The 27,352-nt window shown below is 43.3% G+C and overlaps 1 protein-coding gene across 1 annotated transcript in view; it reads left to right on the forward strand.

Moving 5' to 3' along the window:
• ADCY3 (adenylate cyclase 3) overlaps positions 1 to 27,352 on the forward strand; it is a 343,040-nt gene that overhangs the window by 271,115 nt on the left and 44,573 nt on the right. Inside the window, exons 12-13 of the mRNA XM_069233756.1 lie at positions 1,302 to 1,418; positions 20,094 to 20,362. Coding sequence (XP_069089857.1) covers positions 1,302 to 1,418; positions 20,094 to 20,362 — 386 coding nt within the window. The remainder of the gene's footprint in view (positions 1 to 1,301; positions 1,419 to 20,093; positions 20,363 to 27,352) is intronic.

Here is a 27,352-nt window from a genome sequence, read left to right on the forward strand (position 1 = left end):
AGTTAAGGGTACTGGATCTACTTAACAGTGATAAACTTGTCGGCTATGGCATTTGTTGGGGGGAGGGGAGGATGTTTGAACTCACTATCATATTGTCACCAGATCTTGGCCTTGACCAATGAGTAGGTGGGAGGCACATGGCAGGTTATATAATATTATCAGTGTATAGTGTCCTTCTCGATCAAAAGGCACATAACAAAATGTGCAAAAGCGCCATAATTACTATGTCATTCTTTCAAGAGTGGCATTCTCAGTGGTGGTGTCCAATAAATGTAACTGATACAATGCAATCGAATTTACCTTCAAAGCTTTAAAAGCAATTGGTCTATATATGCAATTGATTTTTGTCACGTAAACTGTGAACAGTGGACATAAGTGAGAAAATGTAGGTTGTTGTACTCGTGCATTCTGCAACACAGGTCTTTGGTATGGTCTCTGCATCTAGTCTACAAATTGTTTAATATTTGAAATTGTTCCCTTCTTGAATTATGTTTCTATTGGAATGACTACCAAGAACTAAACCTTTTATTTATATTAAGGTCTCAAACATATCTCTTGTACTACTTCAATTAAAACTCAGAATTGTTTCCTCTCATCACTATGTTGCGATATAATGATGTAGTTTATTGAAGGCCTCGTACATCTATTGTGGCATTGTTAAATCTGCTGCAGAAGACCCAGGTCTTGTAGTAAATGCTTGTACCGTCATTGTGCAGAGCAAAGGCTTTATGCCTGGTCCTTGTGTTTACTGCACATCCAGACAATCAGAAGGAAGTTCACCAGCAAGGAAACTGAACACTTGTACTGGCAATCGAGCAATTGATCTAACAATTGTTCATTTTTTATAGCTGTCTTTATGATTTTTGTGCCATGATGTATTGATTATGTGTTTTATGGGGTTTGCCCCAAATAATCTTTGCTTGCTAAGACCTCATGCTAATAGGGAAGACTGCCATCACGGTAAATGTGTCAAAAGAATTATTGGATAAGGGAAGACACCTACCCGCCCCCAAATGAAATCAACTTCTTCTAGAGCCACAGTAAAGAAGAGCTGAATTTGAGTGAGAAAACACAGCAAATTATGCATACCATCTAGTTCCAACTTTGAACGGCCTGCTTTCAAGATTCTTTACCTAACTCTGCATCTGCAGATTAGCTGTGTGGTTGTGTAGGTTATGGGAAATTATCAGTCTGAAGTGGTAAAAGTGAAGGGACAACGTTCACAACAATCTGAGAAGTTCAGTGCACTATGCAGTGGACTTGCTTTAATATTGATTTGTTTTTATTTACTCCCTCTGTAGGTATTTCCAAAAAAGTTAGTGGCCTTTTCCACTTGGATCGATCGGACAAGGTGGGCCCGTAACACATGGGCTATGTCGGCTATATTCATTCTCACCATGGCGGACATTGTTGACATGGTAGGAGGCTGTATATATTTAATTTTTTAGATGGATGGTAAACTCTTAGATGGCTTGCAACTATAAGGGAAGACAAAGATGTTTTGTCACATGTGGTTATATGTGGATCCTGATTTGCCAGTAATCATACTGATTTTCAATGAATTAAAATACCTATGGTCTTAAAGCTACTTTAAATACTGTTAAAATACTGTTACTAGAAATGGTACATAGAATGAGCACATAGTATGTTGCATTTCTTTATGTGTCTAGGTGGAAAGATGACTGTTTACAAACACAGCAACAATTTGGTGCTTCAAGAGGCAAGGCTATACAAATGATCATACCTACTCACATCTGATGTCCTTGTTTTCAAGAAAGATGTATTGCTTAATATTACAACACATAAGCAATATAATCTGTAATTAAATGGAGAAGGTTTTATTTTCTCCTTTGACCAACAAATGCAGATAATTAAATAGAGCGCTGCGAGCTCATACATACCTTGAATGGCAAGTTAGCAACGTGTTCTTAGTTTGCAACGCATCCAGTCTTCCCACTGCTAAGGACATTTTTCACAGAAAGATATTGTTTGCTCTTTTGTGAATTTCACTGCACTTGTGAAGGTGAACAAAAAGATAATTTGGAGGGGAAACGCTTTGCAGCATCACACATCCCAATTTGGATCAAATTGTTTCTTAGCTGTACTATTGTGATGATACAGATTAGTGTTATTGGCACATTGCACATATGATATAGTTGATCCAGAATTAGAGGTAACTTTTCAGTAGACTGTATTTTAAAATCAAGGCAAAATCCAGAGATCATATGCTATGGTTAAACAGTGGCTAGAAAATCCTCATTTAAGAGGTACCCTGTTGCTATAGTGCCCTGGCCTCGCCAGTTACTAGCACAAGCCCCCCAGGACTTTCTCTGCATCATCACGTCTTGTGCTCTGGGATTCTGTATGCTGCTAGTGGTGCCTACATCCTCTGAGTGTTGTCTTGGCATGGGTCCCTCTGGGCCTTGTTCTGCATCATCATATCTTTCTTGTGCTAGTGAAATGTATGTACTGCTTGTAGTGCCTGCATCATCTGATTGTAGGTTTGTTGCATAGCGTGTCAGGGGTACTCTCTATCAGCATCAGCGGATCTTTAAGCATTGTTTCCAAGGATAGGTTGTAGAGGAAGTGAGGGGGAATGATAGGTGTAAGGAGATCAGTGGCAGTGCTGCAGATTACTCAGTCTCAGACCCTCGGATTTTGAGACTTTGAAGCATTCCTCTGCTGTCTTCCTTCCTCACATTGCATTTTGATTTGTTCTGCCAACCCGTTTCCAACAGCGTCACTTTTGCTGATGCAGTTGTTGATTTCCTGATGCCCCTAGATCTCACAGCCAATCAGTTGGTTGATTGTGTGTCACCTGGATTTATGGCGGAAAGTTTGAGATCATCGGAGTTTGAACCTTGATCATTTCAGGTCTGTGGGTAGAGTTCAACACTGTCAGTCATGTTGCCTTCCCCTCACACTTTTATCACTCGGGGTACGAGAGCGATTCTAGATGGTCATTCTTTTAACAGACCTCACTCAAGTTGTTTAGCTCCCACTGTCGAATGATCCTTCGTTTCACTTACTTCTCATCTTACTCATGGGTCCTTCCTTTGGGAAATTTGGTTTATTGTATCCCCCACACATTTGATTTTCTGACTGTCTTGCTTGGCCTTGTTTGTTAAACATAACACAATAACGAAGTTCAAAGGAGACAGAAGGTCTCCCTCTGATAGTTTGAGAGAGTTTCTCAGCACAGACAGATTGTGGATGTGCAAAAAAAATCTCAATCTATATTTTTTCACAATTGAGATGATGGTGGTAGTGGCAAGGTGGATATGTTTTGAAACTCAATTTACTAATATAAAAAGTCACTTTCATCCTGGCAATTATACGACCCAAAATGTACTGTTATAATAATTTCTACTTTGGTTTTCCAAGTGTTTTATGGTGTAACTTCTGTGAACCCATAATGTGGCATCACCTTTAACTGCTGGAGTCTCTAAAAGAAAGCACATCTCAGTGTTAAAACAATACCACCGGCAGCCATATTGAGAAAAGAGTGGATTTGAAGGTCATTTGCACAATGTTTAGATGTGTCTATGGTATTGCCCAGGCATTTGAAATTTTTGAGTTCCATGTCTGCTCTACTAACGTAAACCACAAGAACATCATTTAGATCCATTCGCCACATTTTTCTGACTAGTTGTGTTGCACTCCTGACTTGGGTGTAAATTACTCCTGAATACCTATGCAAAGTTCACCTTTTCTGTGAGTAGATGTGTCTTACTTAAGACGTAAGTGTAACTTACTCATTCCACTCTATGAGATGTTTACTGGCTGACGAGTGAAATAAAAACAAGGTGGTGGTTGGTACAAGCGGAGGTAACTTTAGGCACCAGAGCTAACATAAGGAATAGTAACTTGAACTGACTATTAATGATTGCCCTGTGACTGGATGGTTGAGTAGTTAGGGATAGGGGAATAATACCACTCATCAAAACCAGTATGGGCACCTGCAGCAAGTTTGGAGACTGGATGGACATGTTGGCCAAGGGGCTAGATCAGGGTTCTGCAAAGTCGGTCCTGGAGGGCCGGGTCCATGCCAGGTTTTTAGCATATCCACATTTAGAAAAAAGATGTTTCAGAAATCTACATTCTTCTAAATGTGGATATGCTAAAAATCTGGCATGGACCCGGCTCTCCAGGACCGACTTTGCAGAACCCTGGGCTAGATTATCAGTGCAACATGTAAAAAACCCTACTTATATGCCCGTTACAAATGAGCCATATGGCCGACTCACATCTTCAATATGGCAAATAAGGCATCTGGCTTACCTCACTTTGTAGACTAACATGCTCAGGTCTTTTCACCACCCCTAATAGAATGTAAAACAGGTTTTTGCTTAGTCTCCAGCCTCCAGCAGGTAGACTTTACCAGGAACAGACGCAGTTGCTTTCCTGTAGTGCTCCTGTGCATGACAGTGCCCACCAGTTCGCTTCACACTGGGGCCCCACACTCACCTAGGCCATGAGCTTTGGGGGCTCTGTGCGATGACCTGTCTGCTCATTCTCCGACAGATAGGTGGTAAAATTGGATTATGATGCTCCACAACTTAGCTTCTTACTTTGGAAAGGCACTACTGGAGCTCATTCTCTTTTTGCTAACACAGGATGTTGGGGTAGAAGACACACCCCACACCTTCTGTCTTCCCTTTTAAGCCCGATGTTGGTAAGACTTAAAATCGGGTGTCTTGTTGTCCCCTCAATTTGATGGGGAGCGGATGTAGATAGTGAAATGGAATCTCCTGATTGCTACATTGGAAAAAATAATTTGACCCCATTGAATGAGCCAGAAAGAGCATGTATATGATGTATCCTCCCTGTTGCCTTCACTAGACCAGAGATTTTAAAACAAAGGCCCATATTTATACTTTTTTAGCGCCGCATTTGAGCCGCTTTTTGATGCAAAATCGGCGCAAACTTACAAAACACAATTGTATTTGGTATGATTGCGCCGCTTTTGCGTCAATAAATGATGCAAATGCTGCGCAAAAAAATGTATAAATATGGGCCAAAGTGTCCAGTTATTTCTTCGGAAGGATCAGGACCACATAGAATCCATTGTCACCTGAAAAATAACTTATTTTTTACATAGGAAAAACGGAAACAGTAATTTTGACAGTGATTTGTGATATTTCTGTTCAAAGCAGATTAGTGGTTTATTCTTTGCTGTTTTCCTAAGTTACATACAATGTTTATTTTTCACTGAGCACCATTAAAAGACAATAAACAAATTGTGTTGTGATTGCTGGTGCTAAATCTGTCCCCATACGTTTTCCCATGAGAGTCTGTGCAAATACCTGTAGGTTCAAATGCAGCATTTTGCTTTAATCTGTTACCTGGGGACCTCATTATCTATCTTGATTACATGCCAGCCAATGGTAACCTTGTCATAGGCGCTGGCTGCTATTATGGAGTAATTAGATGCAACTGCCAGAGTGAGAAATAGATTCATCGTTTTGAATGCGTCAGTGCCACCTTATTGGCAGTGGGAATCCATGGGGAAGTGCACAGTGTCTTTGTGTGCTTCCTCAGCCTGGCAGGAATATATGTTATTCTTCGCAGATTAATCAGACAATGTAAATCATTAGGTCTTGGCTACAAACAGTCTTTTAGCCAGACCTGTTTTTTCCAATACATATTAAGTAAGCTTTAGGTCAGCCCTTTTCCTACCCAGGAACATTTAGATCTCATATTGTGCTGATTGAATGAGTTGCACTCTTCCACTGCTTACCTGGGGCTCTTTTTTATTTTATTTCAGCAATACATAGAAGTGCACGTTTTCTTGCACTCTGTCCCAGGACCTGCTTCAGCCCTCAGATTCTCCCTACCCCCTCCCTGAAATCTTGTGCATTTCTTCCACTGCCCCTCCCTGTCCCATGTGGCTTTTTATTTTTTATTTAGTTTTCCTCCGCCCAGCACCTTCAGGTGACAAATAAAAATAAAAGCAAAATAAAAAAATTATGTTACGTAGCAGACAAGTATTAAAAACGTGGTACAGTACTGAAAAGATCTGAGGAAATATTCAGCTTCTACAAGGACTTTCCGGCCTACCTCCCACTTTTCTGAATTTCTCAGCTCCATCTTGTTTGCTACCCGCATTAAGCTATAGGGAGCCTTCTCCTGTTTACTTGCAGTGCTTAATTTCTGCTTGTTGTTTCCGGTGCTAAGTACCAGCACTTATTTTTGAGGGCCGGCGCTTATTGTTCTGCCTCATGCATTTACAGCGAGCTAAAGACACATTTGGGAAAGACGGAGGAAGAGAAACACGAAAAATCTTCACAATGGGAGAAAGCAGAAAACTGCAAGAGTGAGCTGAAGGGACAGGGAGGGGCTTTAAATGGATTGAAGAGGCCCGAGATGGCTTCGGGATTACGCTGCCTCAATATTCCATGTTCGCACATTTAATTGCAGCAGCCACATGTTTAAGAGGAGGGCTTTGAGCACCGGCATGTTTTTATTTACAAATTAATCACTGTTTACTTGTCAGCTCTGGAGCAAAGCAATTCTTCTAGCTCACTCCAGTCTGCCTTCTGTATCCACCATGTTGCTATTTTAACTGGAGCATCTTCAACCACGAGATGCCTACCACCCCACTGCTCCAAACCCTTGTTTCTCTAGCTTCATGTGTTGCATTACATTCTTAACCTATCCAGCACTCCCTGCTTTAAGGGCATATTCCAGTAATCTGTTTCACCAAACTCCAGGAGTGCTGTTTCTAACAAAGGCGTACATGGAGAGGGCTCAGAGAGTCTCCTTACTTCATGCCAAATAAGTAGCCAGTCCTAAAGCACTTCAAATCTAACATTCCTGTAAAACAGTCTGAACTGAGACAAAACATCTGCAGAATAAAATGGAACAAAAATAACACAATTTAACAACAAACATAGCATTACTTAACAGGTAATGTCAGGCTCAGGAGAACCATGTCTAGCTATAAATCCTCAAGTTCGATATGAGTAGACTGCCCAGGTCTTCACAGTCCTGGTCTGCCAGAGCTTTGGGAGACTTCTCCCAGTAGCCACCATGCCGTTAACTCTAGAAGGCACCTACGTGAATAGTGCCTTTCAGAAAAACCACCTGTTAGGAGGGGAAAAAAACGTGATAAAAAAAACCTCTAGAAGATGGCAACCGCAGGCGAAAGCAGCAGTAATACAAGAAGTTGCTGAAGCAGAAGGAGGATGGAACTAGCAGAGTAGTATGACAGGAATCGGGACCCTGGAAAACAGGAAGCGTAGAAACCCTCAACAGGACTGATGTAGCGTTGCAAAATCAAGGGTAAGGCAGTTCTGATCTCCTTTTATACACAAAACCCAGGAAAAGACATTAGGGGAAAAGGAAACTGTGATTGATAGGGAACAGATCATAGGGGAACTAAAGATGGCTGCCATATTGGGTTAGGGAAATATACGTCCTTCCCAAGGGATTCTGGGAGGAAAAAAACACCAGGAACATGGAGTTACACAAGGTACCTCCTAGCAGCAAGTCCCCCAGGAACAGAACAGAGGTGTTGAGGACAACACAGCGGGCCAGCGCCATGAGATAAGCAAACAGGACGAGCGTGGTGGCCTGTTGACACACAATGCACCTTCACCACGGGAGAAGCACCGCACGTCGTGCCCACCCAAGCCTGCATTTGAAGCTTATCACACTCAGTAATGCCCTCGCCACGTTTCAACTTGGAAGCTCAATAGTACAAATTAAAATAGGACAATGTCCTTCCACCCTTTTTAAAGGACCAACTCAGTTGTTTCCATGCTATTACAGGGGACTTAAAAACCAAATAAACCTAGTGAGTACTAGGCCAGCTCTCCCCTATTGCTGCATTGCTCCCTCCTGTTTTCTGCCTCGTCCTCACTGCCTTCTCCTCCTCTCGCTGTGTTTTCCTGGGTGCTTTCTTCTGCTGTCTGCACTGTTTCCACTGCTTTCCCCTTTTTTCTGAGTGTTTTTGCCTACTTTCTACCTAGTTCTCACTACCTTCTTCGCCTCTTCCCCTATTTTTCCGAGTGCTCTCTCTTGCTGTTTGCCTCAGACTGTTTCCTCCTTCTTTTTTGGCCTTGTCTTTACTACTTTCTCCTTCTCTCCCCCTGTTTTTCTGAGTGCTTTCTTCTGTCTTTTGCCTCCTTTTTTACACTATTTATTCTTTTTTGTTCCCATTGCTGCTCCCACCTGCCGCCTGTTTTCCTGCCGCCTGCCTAGCCCCAGCTACCGCCTCCCAGCACCCCTTTCTCCTCCGAGGACCTACTTAATGGAGGCAGCAGTGTCGCCAGCGTGCCAGAGATGCACTAAAGGCAAGTCCATCTGGGCCTGTCTGTTCTGAGTAGCAGGACCCCATGAAGATACAACGTCACAGACCACCGAGCCCTGGACGCACCAACAACCACTGCTACTGCACATGCCCGCGGGTCACCAGAGGACCATTTTCCTGCCAACACTGCTGCTTTACCTTCAGCACTGGAGCAACAAACAACACCAGCAATACAGCGAATGTAACCACACCTGATGCATCGACCGAGACCACCACAACACAACTCCAGTGCATCCTACTCAGCGCACGTTTACTAGTTAAACACTCCACTAATGACTGGGACATGATCTCCTCCTTCACCCCGGACGTCATCTTCCTCACAGAAACCTGGCTCAACCCCACCTTTGCACCAAATATCGCTACTGCCATCCTCGAAGGTTACAAGATAACACACCCAGACTGAACCAGCAAGCACGAAGGTGGAATCGTCATCATATACAAGGACACCATCCGCTATACGACATCCCCTGATGGCTCGACACCGGTATTTGAACACCTCAACTTGCAACTCCACACAGACGGAAAAAGCACCATCAGAAGCACCCTTGCCTACAGATCATCAGGACCATGCCCCAGCTTCTGCATCACTTCCCAAGCAATCGACTCATAGCACTACATTTTCTTAGGGGACCTCAACTTCCACCTCAACGACCCCAGCGATGCCATCTCTACCGACCTTCTATAAAGCTGGAGCAACTTTGGCCTCAAGCAGCTCATCACCGACCCTACCCACACTGCAGGAGACATGCTTGGCCCCAGCGACAGTCAGGTAAATCTACACCACACAACTCACCTGGCCGGACCACCTGAGTGTACACTTCACCATCTCAGGACCCACCTACCCCAGCACTGTGCCCCCCCAGATCTACGTGTATCAGAAAACGACACTCTCCGCTCCCACTTCCCAGACTCTACACAAGACCCTGAACAAGCAGCAAAGAGCTTCTCTCAGTGGATCACAGAATGTGCCAAGGCCGGTGACCCCGCCAAGACAGCCAAGGTCAAAGAACAAAACAAAAGAGCAACCTGGTTCACCAAAGAACTGCCCTCCACCAAATACAACTGCCAACAACCTGAAAGGAAGTGGCACATCAGCAAAAAAATTGAAGACTGCACTGCGTTCAGGACCGCTCTCAACCAGTACCACCTCCTCCTGAAAGAAACCAGGAAAAATGCACTAGCAGACCGCATCAAAGCCAGCACAAACCACAGCAAAGAACTCTTCACATCATGAAGGAGTTCCCCAATCCCGCAGCCACCGAGAACGACATCACTCCCTTCCATGGAACTGTGCAACAACCCCATGGACTTATTCCAAGACACACACTCAACCATTTATGAAAACTTCGAACGCCAACCCTCTGTAGCAGACAGCATCAACCAGCTCACATGCATGAACAATAACCCAAACACCTTCTCACCCACTGGGAACTCCTCACCATGCAAGACAATATCTTCATCATGAACTCTGTGTACTCGGTAGCACCCACAGTCTCTTGCCCCGACCACGTCTTCAACCTCGGAAGCAAGACAATCTGTGTCAAGCTTAGGAAGGTCCTAAATACCTCCATCACTGCAGCTTCCATCCTGTAAGTCTGGAAACATGTTGAAGTGAGGCCCCTCCTTATAAAGCCATCCACCGACCAAGCCGAATTGAAGAACTACATGCCCATCTCTCTGTTCCCCTATCCAGCAGAAGTCCTTGAGAAAGTGATCAACCTGCAACTCATCCAACACTTAGAAGACCATAACCTCCAGGACCCCTCCCAATTCGGATTTCAAGCTAACCACAGCACAGCGACAGCCCTGTTTGCAGCCACAGATGACATCAGAGCCCTCTTGGACCACTGGGAAACAGCGGCCCTCATCCTTCTGGACCAGTCTGCCGTGCTTGACACCATCTCCCACCACATCCTGATCAACATAGTCCACCAAAATGGGATTCGAGGAAACTCACTCAAATGGATCCCCTCATACCTTATTGGCAGAACCCAAAGGACCCATCTCCCACCGTTTACCTCAGAGCCCAAGAAGATCATCTGTGGAGTCCCCCAAGGATTGTCCCTCAGCCCGACCCTCTTCAACACCTAAATCACCCCCCTGGCCATCACTGTCTGATCACACAGACTCAATATCATCTCCTACGCCAATGACACACAGCTCATCCTCTCACTGTCCGAAGATCCCTCCACCACAAAAGCTAACTTCCACAGATGCACGATGAAGGTAGCAAACTGGATGAAGGACCTCTGTCTCAAACTCAAGACTGAAAAAATGGAAGTCCTCATTTTTGGGAACATCACCTCGCCATGAACTGACACATTGTGGCCCGCGGAGCTCGGCACACCCCCTGCCCCAAAAGACCTCACCTGCAACCTCAGCATCATCCTAGATAGCAAGCTATTCATGAAGAAACAAGTCGACACAATCTCATCCGTCTGCCTCCACACCCTTTGCATGCTCTGCAATATCTCCAGGTGGCTCCCAGCAAACACCAGAAGGAACATCACGCAGGTCCTCATCACCAGCAGACTGGACTATGGAAACTCGCTCTACGTAGGAATCACATCATGCCTCCTGAAGTGACTCCAGACAATAGATATCTCAGTGGCAAGACTCATACTCAACCTCCCCAGAAGGACGCACACCACACCCCACCTCAAGAAACTACTCAGGCTCCCGATTTAAAAGAGATGCCAGTTCAAGATGCTAACCCATGCCTACAAGGCCCTGCACAACGTAGGACCAGCATACATCAACAAATGTCTGACCTTCCGACAACTAATCAGACACCTCCGATCACCTTCCCTCTCCTTCGCACACACCCCATGAATCCGTCGAGCCAACAGCAGAGGGCGCTCCTTCTCGCACCTAGCAGCCAAGGCTTGGAACAACTTCCCCCGACACCTCAGGACTGCACTGTCACACCACCGATTCAGAAAAGAACTAAAGACCTGGATGTTCAAATGATCATACCTCAAACACAGCAGCATACTGCTCCAGCACCGTGAGACCTTCACAGGTGATTTGATGCACTCTGTAAATGTTTTATTGATTGATTGAGTGATTACTGACCACATTTTTTAAAAATGCACTAGGGTGAGAGCTTTGAGGACAACATTTAATTTCAGGAAGGTAACTAGGTTTACTGCATTGATTCTAAAAATCAACCTTAGATTAACTGAGCTTTTATATTCACAAATAACTATTCAAATTCAGTTAGCCAATTGCACGTAAACCATCCTCTGTTTTCACCCATAAGTATCCAATAGCATTCTTCTGTGGGGAAGTGATGATTTCCATTGCATCCCTTTGGATGTTATCTGATAACCCTGTGTAGTATTTTGATCAATTTCTTCTGAAACAGGAGTTCACATTAATAAAGATTCTATACCACTAGAATACAAAATGTAATCTCCTTCACACAAACGAGGTTTGATGAACAAAGCATAGAATCTTAAGGGGCAAACATTACCCTTCTATATACAACCTTTGAGTTAAAGAATCAATAGCCGAAGCAAATAGAAATAGAGAAAGGGGACTCTCATCCCCCAATACATATTGAGTACAGAGATGAACCCAGCTTTCACCACCATCACGTTTGGGTGTTTCCATAGGGCACAGTTGCCCACAATAAACTTTTCGGCAGATAAAATATCACTGGTTATTCAGCTGGTGGAAGGTTCTCAGTTGATTCCCCCTTTTTTTCTTAGAATACACCAATATGTGTGTGAGTTAAAAGGTTTAGATGTCTTCCTGGTATCAACCTCTGTGATGTTTATGAACAAGCATTCTTCTCCACTGAAGCCAACCACCAACACCTTTGGGTAAAGGAGGCAATATGGGTCTGGAAGATGCTCACTAGTGAGGGCCCTTGCTTGGATTATTATAGAATGTGATCAGTGACCCCTGCATAAGTTTGGGAAGTAACTGTGTTCTTTAAGGCATGGCATTATACGGTAGGTTAGATAGGGATTAAACAATTGCCTGAACAACTAATTTTAAGGTAAGGTTTTCTTTTTGGTTTTTATGGTTTATTCGTTGTTCTCATCTTTCCATCCATATTCACCTTGACCCAATCTTGGGCTCTCAGCTTCACCTTCTTTACCCCATGCCGGGCATCTTACCTTGTTTTGTATTTGAGCGTGAGTAGTATTCTTACTGACTTCTTGTGATGACTACTATGCTCGTTAGATTTTGACATTCACCCTAGATTATCTTTGGCAATAGGTACCCTACCTTTCCCCATTATCACAAAGAGAAATGGAGGCATCACTCACCGCACTGCCTCCTGAAGTTCATAACCACCAAAGAGCTCGGTGAGGCCTTCTACGGAGGAATGGGTTCCTTTACTCCTCTCTATCTACCTAAATGTTGTTTATCCTAGGTGACCACCTAATCTTAAAATTTTACGACATTGGATGAGGTGGTCCTACCCATGTAATGTCATGCTTCATCATCGGCCACCTTATCCCACCCTGTTAAGATGGTACTGCCAGGACATTCTCAACCTCATGATTCTTGAGGAAGTTCTTAAGATACTGGGAAAAGCTTCTGGGAGCCAGTTATAATCTAAAGATACCTTAAGGTATACCACAAGGATTACTTTTATTAGGTGGTACCTTCGGTATACACAAAAAATATTACAAAGTATAATTAATGGATGCTATTGGGCACAAATGTCCCTGGCATTCCTGTGGTTTGCCTACATGTTTCTGCCTCTATTTAGCCAGGCACTGGTCTTGGGAATTCTTCATGGCTATAGAAGGATCCCTAAAACATTCTGATTGTGAAGAAATCCAAAGCAAGATCCTACCTTCCCTTTTCTGTATAATTATGGCTTATCACTCTATTTGGGTTATCCCTACGTTTCCTGGTCAGAGCAGGGGTGGCAACTCCTGTAGTCACACATTTGTCAAGGCAATGCACCCAGTATTCATCTATCAAGCCCCTGTTCTCATATTGTGGAATCCCTCCCCTGCACCCGGGCCACTTTCTATAATATGGACCCTGATGTCTGCTTGGCTTATAAACCATAGAAGATAAGTGGTGTGGGCTATTACAAAATCTCAGTAGCATAATAATCGGAATTATACAGATAGCACAGAAATTTAGTATGTAGTGAACACTGTATAGATACTACAACTCACTCATTCACTCACTCAGTTGTATTCTTATCCTACTCAAGTATTAATTTGTTTTTATATAATGATTATTGAACCATCCTTTTCAAAAGAATAAAATTGTTCACAGAATAAAATACTTTTTTTTGGGATGTGATGGGAAGACCAAACCCTCTTGAATTTCGCTTGCGGTATTTCTTGAGTTGGAGAACTGAGATTCATCACAGAAGTGGAATGTATGTATGTTTGCATGTATGTGGGATTTGCATAGCACAAACCAATCCAAAAAGGCAGTGGAGCACTGTGTGGGATCACAGGCAAGAGTACAGTCAATAAGTCATTGGACAGCCATCAGCATTATGGGTGCAGAAGGTAATGAATCGAAATGTGCTGGCATTTAAAGAGGTGCGCCTTCAACTACTTCTTGAATTGGAGCAGGGTTGGGTGGTCCTAACAGATATGTGGCTGGACATGCTGTTCCAGATCCTGGCTGCAAAAAGTGCAAAGGCCTGTTGCAGTATGTTGTTTTCTTCTCTCACTTCTTTATCTCCAGTATGATGGGCCCTGGCTAGTGGTGTGCTGATAGCCAACAGAGATATTGATGTTGTCCGCAAGGTAGACAGGGTTGCTGGTTTTAATGGCTTTCCTCATGATGCAGCTCGTTTTGAAGATGGTGTGTCCGGCAGGAATGTAGAACAAATGCATACTAGGAATCTGTTAAACTAGATACATTTTGTACTGATAAGAAAATGGAGCAGATGGCATTTTACACTATTTTTGATGCGTTCGTTCAACAGCGGGGAGCAAACCAGGTTTGCCACATTACTTATTAGTCAATAATTTTTGCATCATAGAAAAACATGAATCAGATTTATTTTCTATATTTTTCCTGCGTTTACATAAGAAGGAATGGAATCAGTATATTTTTGCCACAATTGAAATTCAATTATGAAATAAAGTCTTGGCAAATATTTGTTTGTTCTGTTTCCTGAGACAAATGCAGTACAAATAATGTAAAATTAGTCTTCCTCCTATTCAAGATTCACTGGTTTTCTTTGTTGGAAACTTATATAGCGGTAACATTATTTGAGCTGAGGGTTTCTTATCCAATGTATTTTATGTTTAGTCTCTCTATATCCTTCAGAAGAGAGTTTTTAGAGGGGCAGGGAGTAGTTAGTTCTCCATTGTGTAACAGAATATCATGTGCATGCTTGATAAATCTGTATTAGCATGTTTATCTGTTTAACGACGCATATATCTCAAAGCTAGCACACATTATTAAAACATTTGGCATCAAGGTGATTTTGTCCAACTTATCGCGACCCTCTCCCAGAACCCACCCATCGACACCACCGACACTGATGCAGCTGCCCGCAATTTCAGGCAATGGGTCAACACCTGTGCCAATACTCTCTCCCCAATCAAGAATCACTCCAATAGACGCACCGACAGAAAGTTCTTCTGGTTTACCGCCGACCTCCACGAATCTAAGCAAAGCTGCCAAAGACTCGAAAGAAAGTGGCGCCAAGATCAGACTCTGGACAACCACACAGCCTTCAAAAACGCCATCCGCAGACACCACCAACTCATCCGAGCCGCCAAAAGAACCGCCTTCAAAGACTGAATCCACAACAATGCACACAGACACAAGGAGCTCTTCAGCGTCATGAAGGAACTCTCCAACCCCAGCTCTAACGTCAACAACATCCCGCCATCCCAAGACCTCTGTGACTCCCTAGCCTCCTACTTCCACCGCAAGATTGCAGACATCCACGAAAGCTTCAGCACCCAGACATCCCAGCAACCACCAACACCACTGATTCACCTCCGAACGACCTCCTGCTCTCCTTGACCCCCATCAACGACAGTTACACCATTGAAATCATGAACACCATCCACTTCGGCTCTCCATCTGACCCCTGCCCTCACCACATCCTCAACAAAGCAATCTCCATCATTGCACCCCAACTACGGAAGATCATCATCAGCTCCTTCGAGTCCGCCACTTTCCTGAAGAGCTGGAAACGTATCAACGCCCTCCTCAAAAAACCCAAGGAGGACCCAAAGGACCTCAAGAACTTCCGACCTATCTCCCTGCTCTCCTTCCCGGCAAAAGTCATCAAGAAGGCCGTCAACAGACAACTAACCCACTTCCTAGAGGAGAACCGCACCATGGACCCTTCCCAATCCGGATTCTGCAGCAACCAGAGAACCAAAACCACCCTCATCGCCGCTACTGACGACATCGGAACCATGCTGGACAGCGGCGAATCCGTGGCCCTCATCCTCCTGGGCCTCTCGGCCGCATTCGACACCTTCTGCCACCACAACCCACGCTCACGCCACAGCAATGCTGGAATCCGCGACAGAGCCCTGGACTGGGTCACCTCCTTTCTCACTGGCAGAACACAGAGAGTCCGCCTCCCCCATTCTGATTGGAGGCCACCGAAATCATCTGCGGCGTACCTCAGCCCAACCCTCTTCAACATCTACATGGCCCGCTCGCTAACATCGCCCAATCCCACAACCTCAACATCATCTCATACACCGACGACACCCAGCTGATCCTCTACCTCACCAAGGACTCCACCAAGACCTACCTCCACGAAGGAATGAAGGCCATTGTAGAATGGATGAAGAGCAGCTGCCTCAAACTCAATTCGGACAAGAGGGAGGTCCTTATCTTCAGCTCCACTCCCTCCACATGGGGTGACTCCTGGTGGCCTGCCACTCTCGGAACCACTTCGACTCCACCAACCACGCACGCAACCTAGGATTCATCTTGGACCCCTCACTCTCCATGACCCAGCAAGTCAATGCTATCTCTTCCTCCCGCTTCAACACCCTCCGCATGCTCCGAAAGATCTACAAATGGATACCCACCGAAACCAGAAGAACAGTCACCCAAGCCCTCGTAAGCAGCAAAGCGGCAATGCCCTCTACGCAGGAACCACAGCCAAACTCCAGAAGAGGCTGCAGCGCATCCAGAACGCCTCCGCACGCTTCATCCTGGACATCCTGTGCCACTGCCACATCACAGACCACCTGAGAAACCTGCACTGGCTCCCCGTCAACAAGAGAATCACCTTCAACTCCTCACCCACGCTCACAAGCACTGCACAACACCGGACCAGAATACCTCAACAAACGACTCTCCTTCTACACCCTGACCCAACACCTCCGCCCCGCTGACCTCGCCCTCGCAATTGTCCCTCGCGTCCGCAGAACTACAACCGGCAGTAGATCATTTTCACACCTCGCCGCCAAAACGTGGAACACTCTTCCCACCCACCTGCGCCAGACCAAAGACCTCCTTACCTTCAGGAAACTTCTCAAGACCAGGCTGTTCAAGCAGTAGCAGCTCCTTCCCCTCTTCTTCTCCCCCTCCCCTCTTCAGCACTACGGGTGAGTAGTGCGCTTTACGAATTCCCTGATTGATTGATTGATTGTATGCTAATGACACCCAGCTTATTTTCTCTTTTGAGATGCAGGCCACATTTGATCCAGACTTGTTCAAGGCATTATTGCTGGGGGTAATAGACTGGAAGAACAGAAACTGTTTACAGTTCAAAGCATCTAAGATTGAGATCCTGCTTTTTGGACACTCTGCCACCAAATGGTCCAATGACCGCTGGCTGGAGTAATTGGGGTTCCCCCTTTCGCTTTCTACAGTGGCAAGAAACTTGGGGGTTACGTTTGACAATGTAGATCTCTTCAGTGGCGGGCCTTGTTTTACCCTGCTACAAGCTGTTCATGCATCCATCACCTCCAGATTGGACTGTACCAATGTGTTTTATCTAGGTTTACCATCCTAGCTGTTAAATAGTTTGCAAATTGTGCTAAACGCAGTAGCCAGGTTCATCCTGGGAGTGCCCTGAACTCAATCGGTACATCTCCATCTGAGAGAGCTTCATTGGCTTCCCATCAAGAAGCACATTACTTTTAAAGTGCTAGTCCTGGCATTTCATTATTTTCCTTTAATGGCTCCCAACATTTTTTGTAATAAGCTGTGTCATTACTATCCCGGGCGCTTGCTACGATGTGAACATGCCCTCCTCTTAAAACGCCCTTGGCTCCTTCTACAGACTAATGGTAACTTCGAAAGCCTGGAGTATGCTGCCTTGATTTTGGGGCTTCTCAAAAAATGAATGCATGTGTCGGTCTCAGCAGAAGACTTGGCTCTTTGACATGGACTAATTTGACTTGACTGTTGGTTCCTTCTTGTGTTCTAGTGCCAGGACGCCTTTTGACAGCTGTGCGCTCCATAAATTCTCTGATTGATGGGATATGGTTGTAGTGCGTCCAATGATTAGCCATGTCACAGGTCTTATACCAAGTTACAGGACCATGGGCAGTTGTCACAGATTGACCAGAACTCCAGACATTCAGGGCTATCAGGTTTCTTATCCATTCCTGTTATTCCTAATAACTCCTCCATCCTTTCAGCACTTGGTAGGAGGGTGACCACCATTTTCCAGTTTCTACAGAGCATCAATCTGACCACCCTTTCACACAAAAAAACTATTTTCATAATTTCTATTCCATAACCAGACATTTTATAAGGATCCCCATTCAAATAGGGGTTTTGTACACTTGCAGTTCTACCCCGGGACAGTCTTTAAAATGAGTACTTGTGTATTTAGAGAAACCTGCAGCTGTGACACTATACAAACGTGGCAATCATAAGGATCGACCAGTTGACATTGTTAACCCCTCGCTGTCTCTGTTAGGACCTGACGAGCATTCAGCCAGTGTTCAGTGCAGCCTGTGGAGAATAAACTAGTGATCCCTTTTCTGTGTGGCTACTTTATTAATTTATGTAAACGTCTATTTGCCATAAATACTCAAATTCCATTGACAACACCCACCCTCTCCACATTTTATGGATAATCAGATCTCTTTTCTTCTGTTTCCAACATGTTGTAGCACCCTAATACATTTTCCCCTCGCTTCTTCATTTTCCATGTAATTTTTACAAGTTGTCTACAATGTGAGTTCTCCTTTTTTGTCTTTGTGCAAAATGTTTACTTTAATATGGAATGGAGCAAAATCTGTTGCTCTGTTCTATATTACGCAAGCTGCAATGGGGGTTCAAAAAAAACATTTGCTCCAGTTTTACATCCGTGCAAACTTTCTGCAATCTGCCCACGTTGCCTCAGTGTACGAGGAACGTTAGTGTACTTCAAGTATAGCTGAATGTCGGTGAAAAGCATAAGTGGTGAAAAGAAGACACTTTATACTTATATTCTGTAAATAGCAGAACTGATTGTAATTGGTCGATCCATGCTATCAAAATAATGAGATAAAAAGTAAAAGAATTACATGAGTAAACTACCAACCCTTGACTGGTGTTGAGGATCCTCAGCTGCAGGACAGTAAAGCCATTGTGCTCATATTTGCATTACTATTCCACTTTCATGTGCACTAGACGTATGGTCTGTGGCGCCAGGTAATTTTACCACGGAAGGGGGGGCCACACGCACACATACACACTCCATCACTCACACCCATCCATTCGCACACACTCACACATCACAACACTTACAAATACACATATATTTCACATACACACACGCATGCACCAAACACTAAAAAACACATAAAATTTACCTTAACTGCAGCTCTCTGAGATGAAGACTCTGAGGTCCCAGGAGGGTTCTACAGCCTTTCACCACTTCTCACATAGTGGGATGGGGATCAGTGAGACTACTGACCCCACCCCAATCTGTGGTGAGGTGTCACTGATTGACACTCGGCCCCTGATACTTCAGGGCTTAAACCCAAAGAGCACAGGTCTGAGGCAATCAGTGGCCCTCCCCCTCATCATGAGGGGGAGTGCCTTGAGGCACTTTTGTTAGGCTGAGGAGGCCACGCCCACAGGGCTGTGAATTCCTCAAACTCGCAAAGTTCAGCTCAGGCAGCCAGAAGCATGCGCATTTAGTGCATGTCCAGCTCCTGGCTGCCTAGCCTTAACAAGAATAGTATCGGTCAGGCTGGCCTTTGTTCAGTGTGACAGACACTCTTGTTGCCTGGAAAAAGGTTGGGTGCCCCCAGCCCATACGGACGGGCCGCTGATGCATATTGTCCAGTTTCAAAGTAATTGAACTTATGTGTGGAGATATTGTGTGGCCAACAATAATGTTTCCAGATGATATGCCCATACATAAATCCAACTATTTGGAGTTTCCCTCTATAGAAGAGAGAGTAACATGTGGACTTGTGATTACTTGATCCATATCTGCATGTGTTGTTCTTATTCTGGGTCTGGTGCAGGGCAGGGGTAGGTAGGGCTATGAGAAATGGAAGGCTGTATCAGGCAGGGGGACAGTTCACTGCTCCCATTTGTGCCATAAGAGAGGGTTGGCCAGGGACTGGGCTGCAGTTTCATGTGATTTTACCAAACAGATTTTCTAGCCAATTAAATTGGGTCAGTTGTCCCTGCAGCTGGGAAATTGGGGTGTGGAAACTCTTGGAAAGCTGTAATAGTGCAGAAGGGAATCCTGTAGGGGACACCACTTTGTCCAACTTATAATCACAGCCTAAGTAATTTAGAAATGTACTCTGTATTCAAATTAAATATTGAACTTTGCATCCAAGAAAAATTCATAACTGTGACTGAGCACTGTACAGTAACCAATTTTGTTTCAATCCAACAGCTCAGCTGCCAGCAGTTCTACTTAACATCTGCGAACAAAACAGCCACAGGACCACCGCTCGGAAGCGAGGGAAGCTGCATGGAGAACCCAAAGTACTACAGCTACATTGCAGTACTCGCCCTTATCGCGACCATCATGTTGGTGCAGGTCAGCCACATGGTGAAGCTGACGCTCATGGTGATGATCACAGCTTCTGTAGGCGTGGTGAACATCTATGCCTGGAGGGATATCTTTGACCACTACGACCGAACCCGGTTCAACATTTACGTGTAAGTCACAATGTGCAGAAGAGAAAAACAAATGGATGGCCAGAGATCTCAATATCTGAAGAGTGGTTTGCGTTGCAAAACTCAAATTTTCAGTTAAGGCGGTAGACAGTCTATGTTCTTTTGGTCCCCAGTGGGTTCTTGAATATGTTCCTCTTCCATGCGTACTATAGAGTATCGCTGAAGTGAGGCAACTTGGAACTAATATGTTTGTCTTGTTAATTTAATCTACTATGAACAATGATGAAATCCAGGTCAGGTATATCAGGATGTTGATCTACAAAAACCCAGCCGCACTGATGCAATGCTCATTTGTTCACACTAATATATTCCGGAGTGTGGCCAAGGTAGTGCCCTGGCTTTGGGGAGTGCAGTAGCTGATGGTTTTGTCAATTGAAGTGTATTTAACAACAACACAATCAAAATCAAGGGCACATAGGCAAATGTTTCTACAAAATCAAGTCCTTCTGATGTCTGCAGAGCAACCTTGCTACACACAGGCATGCAATGTTTGTCAGGTGCAATCACCTTTACACCGTTGAGAAGACAGAAATTTAGAGGTGGCTACATCTCTTTGTGAAAATTAAACTGCTGCTAAGATAGTAACAAATCCAATAGGTATTTGCCCGCATAAGTGTCAATATTGCAGGCAAGTGCCATCCTTTATAAGTGCATTACCGTATGTAACTGGAAATGTATGTGTGCTTAACAAGCTGCGAGGGTAGCAGAATTTTCTGTGTAAATTCATCTGCTCAGATGAACTGCTTATGGTTATTCCGGGGCAGGCCGGGAGATGAAAGCGTGCAAATACATGTGTATTTACAAGCCCTTGGCAGGCGCTTTCCCACCCTAGATGTGGCAAGAGCTTTAATCATGCCATGACACCATAAGTAAGTCCATGTCCATGGGGGACCTAGGTAAAGGGTGTTCAGTATGCATGGAAGGTATTTTCTTCAACAGAATAAAGTTTAAAAATGAAAAAAATACATTTGTGTTTCAATTATGGAAGCAGAAAGGTAGACTTGCTATTTTTCCATATACGCAAATGTTTACAAAATGAGTACTATGGCAGTTGCTATAAGCCAGAGAGCTGACTTTCCTGACTGCTCTGCCAGGAGTTTTGTGACTCAAGCCCTGAGTGCTTGACATTGAACTGAAGATATCTAGTCACAAGACAATTTTTATTTACCATCAATGGAGAAAAGAGGACTAGAGGATTGATGGATCATCTTAGAGCCCAGTGTGGAGATTTACCTACAGAAACATCTGAGGAATTCAGGTATAATTTGTGAGTAGATGGTTTCCCCTAAAGCAACATCAAGTACCAGGTGGGCGACATAAATCATCAACATAAAAAACACCTAGCTCCAGCATGATTCAGTTGTTTGCTCTGACACCAAAATGAATTCAGTTATGCGCTTATTAGTGTTCATACATGATGTTATTTTTAAGCTATTTGCACCCATATTGTAAGTAGCAGGACTTTGTTTTTGCTGTGCTCTGCTTTTTAAGCTCAACATTGCATTTTTACTCACACACTACATAAAAGCCTCTGAGATGGGTGAGTTAATTATCATTGAAGATAGGGCTCTCCTTTATAAGGAGGTGAGAATCTCCTGCCTCCTTCACTGATGAGTTGGTGTATTTGTTGGTACAGTGGATGACCAGACATAGGAATCTCAGGGTCACACCTTGAGGTTGAAGAATGTATCCAAGGTGGTGTTAGTAACATTGGATAGAAATGGGGTGGTTCATACAGCTCCACAGGCAGAAGTCATTTCAGGTTTTTTTATTTGGTTATCTGAAGATTCTGCAGGTTAGAAGCAGTAGTATTAAATATAACTCAACATATAATACAAAGCAATTTTTTATGTTTTAGTGAGTAGCTAGGAGGTTCCTCCTTGTGGCCCACTTAAGATATCTCTGTAGTTCATCCACAGCAATAAGGTACTCTTCAAGTATGATCCCATACTTTAACGTACAGATGTGGAACTGAACACCACTGCTAGACTGAAGTTTAACACAGAGCCAAAGAAACGTGTGTGCTATCCACGGATACTGGATGACACATATAGGCATCTGGATCAGCTATAAGGTTAACCTTCACATCCTAAGTAATGACAGCACAACTAATCAGAAATAAAGGTTGTAACTGAAAAGTGTATGTTACGAAAAAGGGAAAGTATGATGAAATGTATGGAGAATTAGAAGGCAAAATAGATAAGAGGTTTCGAATGCCAAATAATTATCCTCAGAACAGGGCAGCAGATTTAAATGCTTTAAGCAATATGAAAAAGCTACAAGATCTATCTATGAAATCTATAAAGCAAATCAAATTTGAGAAACAAAAAGATGAAGAAAACGATGGTCTGGAGGTAATATTCTGTCTCTTTTTATTCTATCTGAACAGGTCAGTCCTGAGTAAAGAAGATACTATAGTAAATTAGAAAATAAACTTCAAAAGCTTAGGGCAGGTTGCATGAAGCTTGACCTAGACGAATGGACCCTTAATTAGAGAGCTATTTACAGATTTATGTTCAGTGGAGGGTTTACAACACAGGATTATGCAAATAATTAGAAAAGAATGAAGAAAAAGATAGTTGTTGCAGGTTGTGTGACAAAGACACTTCAAAATCTAGGAAAGCGCAATCAACAATTGAATAGATCTGTTCTTTTCAAAGGCTGAGTAGGAATCCATGTTCTAGGGCAGTGGTTCCCAACATTTTGACTTCTGTGGGCCCCCACTTTTTCAGTACTGGAACCCGGGGACCCCCACTGAATCATTATTGGAATCCAGGGACCCCCCAATGAATCACTACTGAAAGCTGGGGACCTAATCTGTTAATATTATTACATTTTCCAAACAGTCACGGACCCCCTGAGGAGGCTTCGCAGACCCCCAGGGGTCCCCGGACCACAGGTGGAGAACCACTGGCCCAGGGAATTTTCCTATTATTGTTTCAAAGAAAGGGAGCACACTGCCTACACTGCAGCACCAAAGCATGACCCCCAATGCATCATGGTAAATGCAGTTGAATCCGCAGTCCATTCAAAAAGTAATAAAGTCTTTCACCTCCGTAGGTGCAGCAAGTGCTGTATATCCCTGTACACGTGTTTCTGGGTTTAGCCCGTCATTAGCAGGGAACAGCATGGTATAGGGGCTTGCTTGAAATGCCGCCAAATGTCTTCTCGGGTTTCCTATTATCAATAACCACAAAGGGAGCAATTAAAAAAAAAACTATATACAGTGTTTGCGTATATAGCAATATACTGCATATTGTTGTCATCGTTCTCTTCCTGTTGATGCTGTACCTGCAATGGTGCAGAGTCATCTCCTTCTGCTCTCTGCTGGGTTCTTTCCATCTCTGCACAAACTATGTCGTTGAGGTGCATAACCTGCAGGTGTCTCCACATCGCAACTGTACCCATGTAATACAGGTCAGGTTTTCCCCTATACTGCACCAGTTTGCATGAGGTGAATAAAACCTTAAATGAGTAAAGTCCTAACCTTGTGCCAAATTTGATATGTATCTGTCCAGCTTTCTTTTCTGTATCGGAGAGCAAACTTTCCTGTTAGGATTTAAAGGGGAAAGTGCACATTTGGGACTCCCCTTTTTCTTTGCCCTTGGGCAAGGGCTTTAGGAATGTCCCAAAATGACTATATATTTACCACAGTGAAGAAATTTACATAGTATTGATCATTTCCACTGCAAACATGCGTATGGTAAAATTACCCTGGTTTGATATGATTTGAAACAGAGACAAAAGGAATGTCTCTTAAAGAACATAACACAATGGTACAATATAAATTGGCATTGCTAAAACCAGACATAAAGCTTTTCTGATAAGCAAAAAATTCATTTGAAGGAAAGTATTGGGCAGGAAGGGAAGATGCAATACAAAGAATAGATAAAGTGAAAAATTGGCTACTTGTCTCAGAGGACTGATTATAATTGCAGAATTGGCATTTTAAACAGCGGTCGTCCCACTGCTAATAACAGTCTTGTCGATAGTGTTCTCTTGTCAGTTTTAAGCTTGTGTGTTTAATGTATGTAGATTTTATTTATGTAGTGTTTTTATAACGTGTTCATATGGCGAAAGGATGCTACACAATTTAGCGGGTGCTAGTGGCAAGATGAAAAGTCATTCTGGGATAAAGCCTGGATGTTTGATTTATGCAAAGTATATGCTACCTCTGTAGATTAATTTTTGGTAATGGGTATTACAGCCTTACAAACGTAATATATTCAAAATCAGAAGTGTAATTTTTAGATGAGTGTGCATGTATACAACGTAAAAAGTCTTACAATACGTTAACACACCATAAAAATTACTTGTCCTTCAATACATGACTTGTAATGGTTTGCTGGTGATAGACTACACAAAGAGCTTTCAGAGCTCATATCTTCTCGATCCGGTACTGCCTCTGGAAAAGTGCCTTAGGAAGCGAGGAAATGACAATCTACAATTAATTGTGTAAATACTTCAAAGCTCTAATGAAGATTGGGCCTTATGTTACTAAAACAAGGCTTAACCATTGCGACCACATTTCGTGGCGATAAACCAAACCCAGACTCATTCTTTTGCCACAAGACGGAATACACACCAGAACAGTTTGTGCTGGACAACCACTGCACAGAACACATAGGTAAAGTTGCTTGTGCAACCCTCGCACATGCCAGGCAGGAGCACAGCAATCACCACACTCCATTTAAATAAAATAAAAAAAAACACATGCCTTGCAGAAATGAGTGCTTAGCAGTCCTTAGTAAGGAAACATTCACAAAAGTGCATATACCTTTTCTAAGCAGTATCCCTGCATTTTGCAGTTCCCCTCCTATGACTTAATTCATAGACAAAAGAATGCATGTTAAGTTCATAGTAGGCTTCTCTCCTTGGACCAGATAGAGCAACAATAGCCCGAGAGTAGACGGTAATAATTTGTACATCAACCAACTTCATTCCTGATATTTTGAGAGTAAGAACAGAACAAGGTGAGACTGACTTGCAAGAATGGAGGAATGAGCTCCCGCAAACATATACCTGTGTTCTAAGCAGTACATCTTCATGGGATCCATCAGTCCCATTTTACTGAAGATGAGAACAGCAAATTGGCACTTAAAATGCCCGCTAGTAGTCCCCTACCTACTGAAATCAAATCTTACCATACATCCAGTTTCCACATCCTTGACATAGGGCGTGAAAGGCCTGTTGGGGTGATGGAAAATGAGAAAGACCGCAGGGGTATAGAAATAATGAAATGTTACATGAAAGGGCCATGCCAAGGAATGGGTAGAACTAAAAGAGTGAGACTCAGGAATGAAATGCCATTAGGAATGAATGAGGGAAGGAAGGACATACAACAAAAAATCTTTATAAGACTGCCCCTGTGATATTTCCAGTGCAAAAAATGTAAATACTGATAACCTCTGATTTTTACAACTTTTGAAACTGGAATCTCTCATTGACATTCATAAATAGATTCTGAAAACACTAACTCAATACATTACTAGGATTAAAAAAAAATAATCAAAATAGACATATTTTGATGAATGGGAATGTGAGCAGATGATGAGTGCCTTATATGTATTTCTCTGCATGGATCAACACACTTGGATAGGCGACCCTTAATTGTCAGGACCAGGAAAAACGTATAAAAATGAACAGTAGAGGAGTATTACGCACCCCAGATGCTATCCTATACACATCAGCATCATGGCCTGGTTGTGCCATGCACTAGGTTCCCTTTATATGGATGGACCTTGGGCTTTCTGTGGTTCTGGCATTTACAAACTTTTTTCACTTTGACACCAGAGCATGTGTCACCGCAGTTTTCATCATGGCACTCACCACAAAAGCATTGTTTTGAACATAAGACTAAGTTTCACTCTTCTGTGAAGGTGCCTTTCAAGCCAGAGGGCACGAGAAACTAAGCACTGCACAATATGACAACAGTCCATTCTCTTCTTTGTTCTCATGGGAGATGGTAGTTCTGTCCCCACGTGAGTACTTGAATCTGTTGTTCCATTGTTCACATTTCATGCACAATTGCTAGGCAGATAAGGAAAATTGTAGACTTTGTTGCATGCTTGCTCATAGTTACACTAAGTAGGCAATAGTAACTTCTATGTGATCTCTAGATCACTTTAAGAATGAGAGCGCAAGATACTCCTCCATCACTGACATGTTCCCTAAGTTGGCCAGATACAACTCCATCAGTTGCTACCCACTTTGACAGCTAATGTACCTATCACATACAATAGATTTTTCACTCCATTCAGTTGAGGAAAATGTCAGAGAAAGTTTCAGTGCAAATCCACCATACTGCTGATTGTAGGTCCACACAACACCAAGACCGTGTACCTCCTACACCGGATCTAGCTTTTGATACAGAGTCTAGGACACTGTTGAAGGCTGGATGTCACTTGTAAGGTCTTAAGAAACGTCTCTGAATTGTGAATGGTGAATTTACCATTTTAAAATTACATGTTTAGTCTAAACTGAATTATGAAATGTGGTTTGTGTCAAAACTTTAACGTCCATCCAACTTAAATTCTTTAATACACTTTCTAATTTGTGTAGTTACTAAATCTCTTCTCATCTAAAGGATTGTTTTTTACTGACCTTTGAACGTTTTGTTATTATATGGTAAGATATCCATCAAACACAAATCCCTTTATTTTCGTATGCCTGACCTGGGTTTCGAAAATGGACAGTTGCCTGGAAATGAACATCTCACTACATATCATCATTAAGGAAAATAGTTCTCTATCAACATTATTTCACTAACACAAGCAAGGGTTTTCTTTTGAATATTTGAAGTTGCCGTCCGCCACCAGTAAAAAAAATGAAGCCTCAAGAATTTTCCACCAACAAGGAACCATGGACAATGATGTGAAGGAATGTTGTCAGAAAGAACATCTATTACTTCCTAAATGTGGGATAAGAAGGGGAAACTGCCATGGATGCCTAACCATTAAGGAGCTCTTAAAA

Source organism: Pleurodeles waltl, chromosome 5 (assembly GCF_031143425.1).
Source record: "Pleurodeles waltl isolate 20211129_DDA chromosome 5, aPleWal1.hap1.20221129, whole genome shotgun sequence".
NCBI lineage: Eukaryota > Metazoa > Chordata > Amphibia > Caudata > Salamandridae > Pleurodeles > Pleurodeles waltl.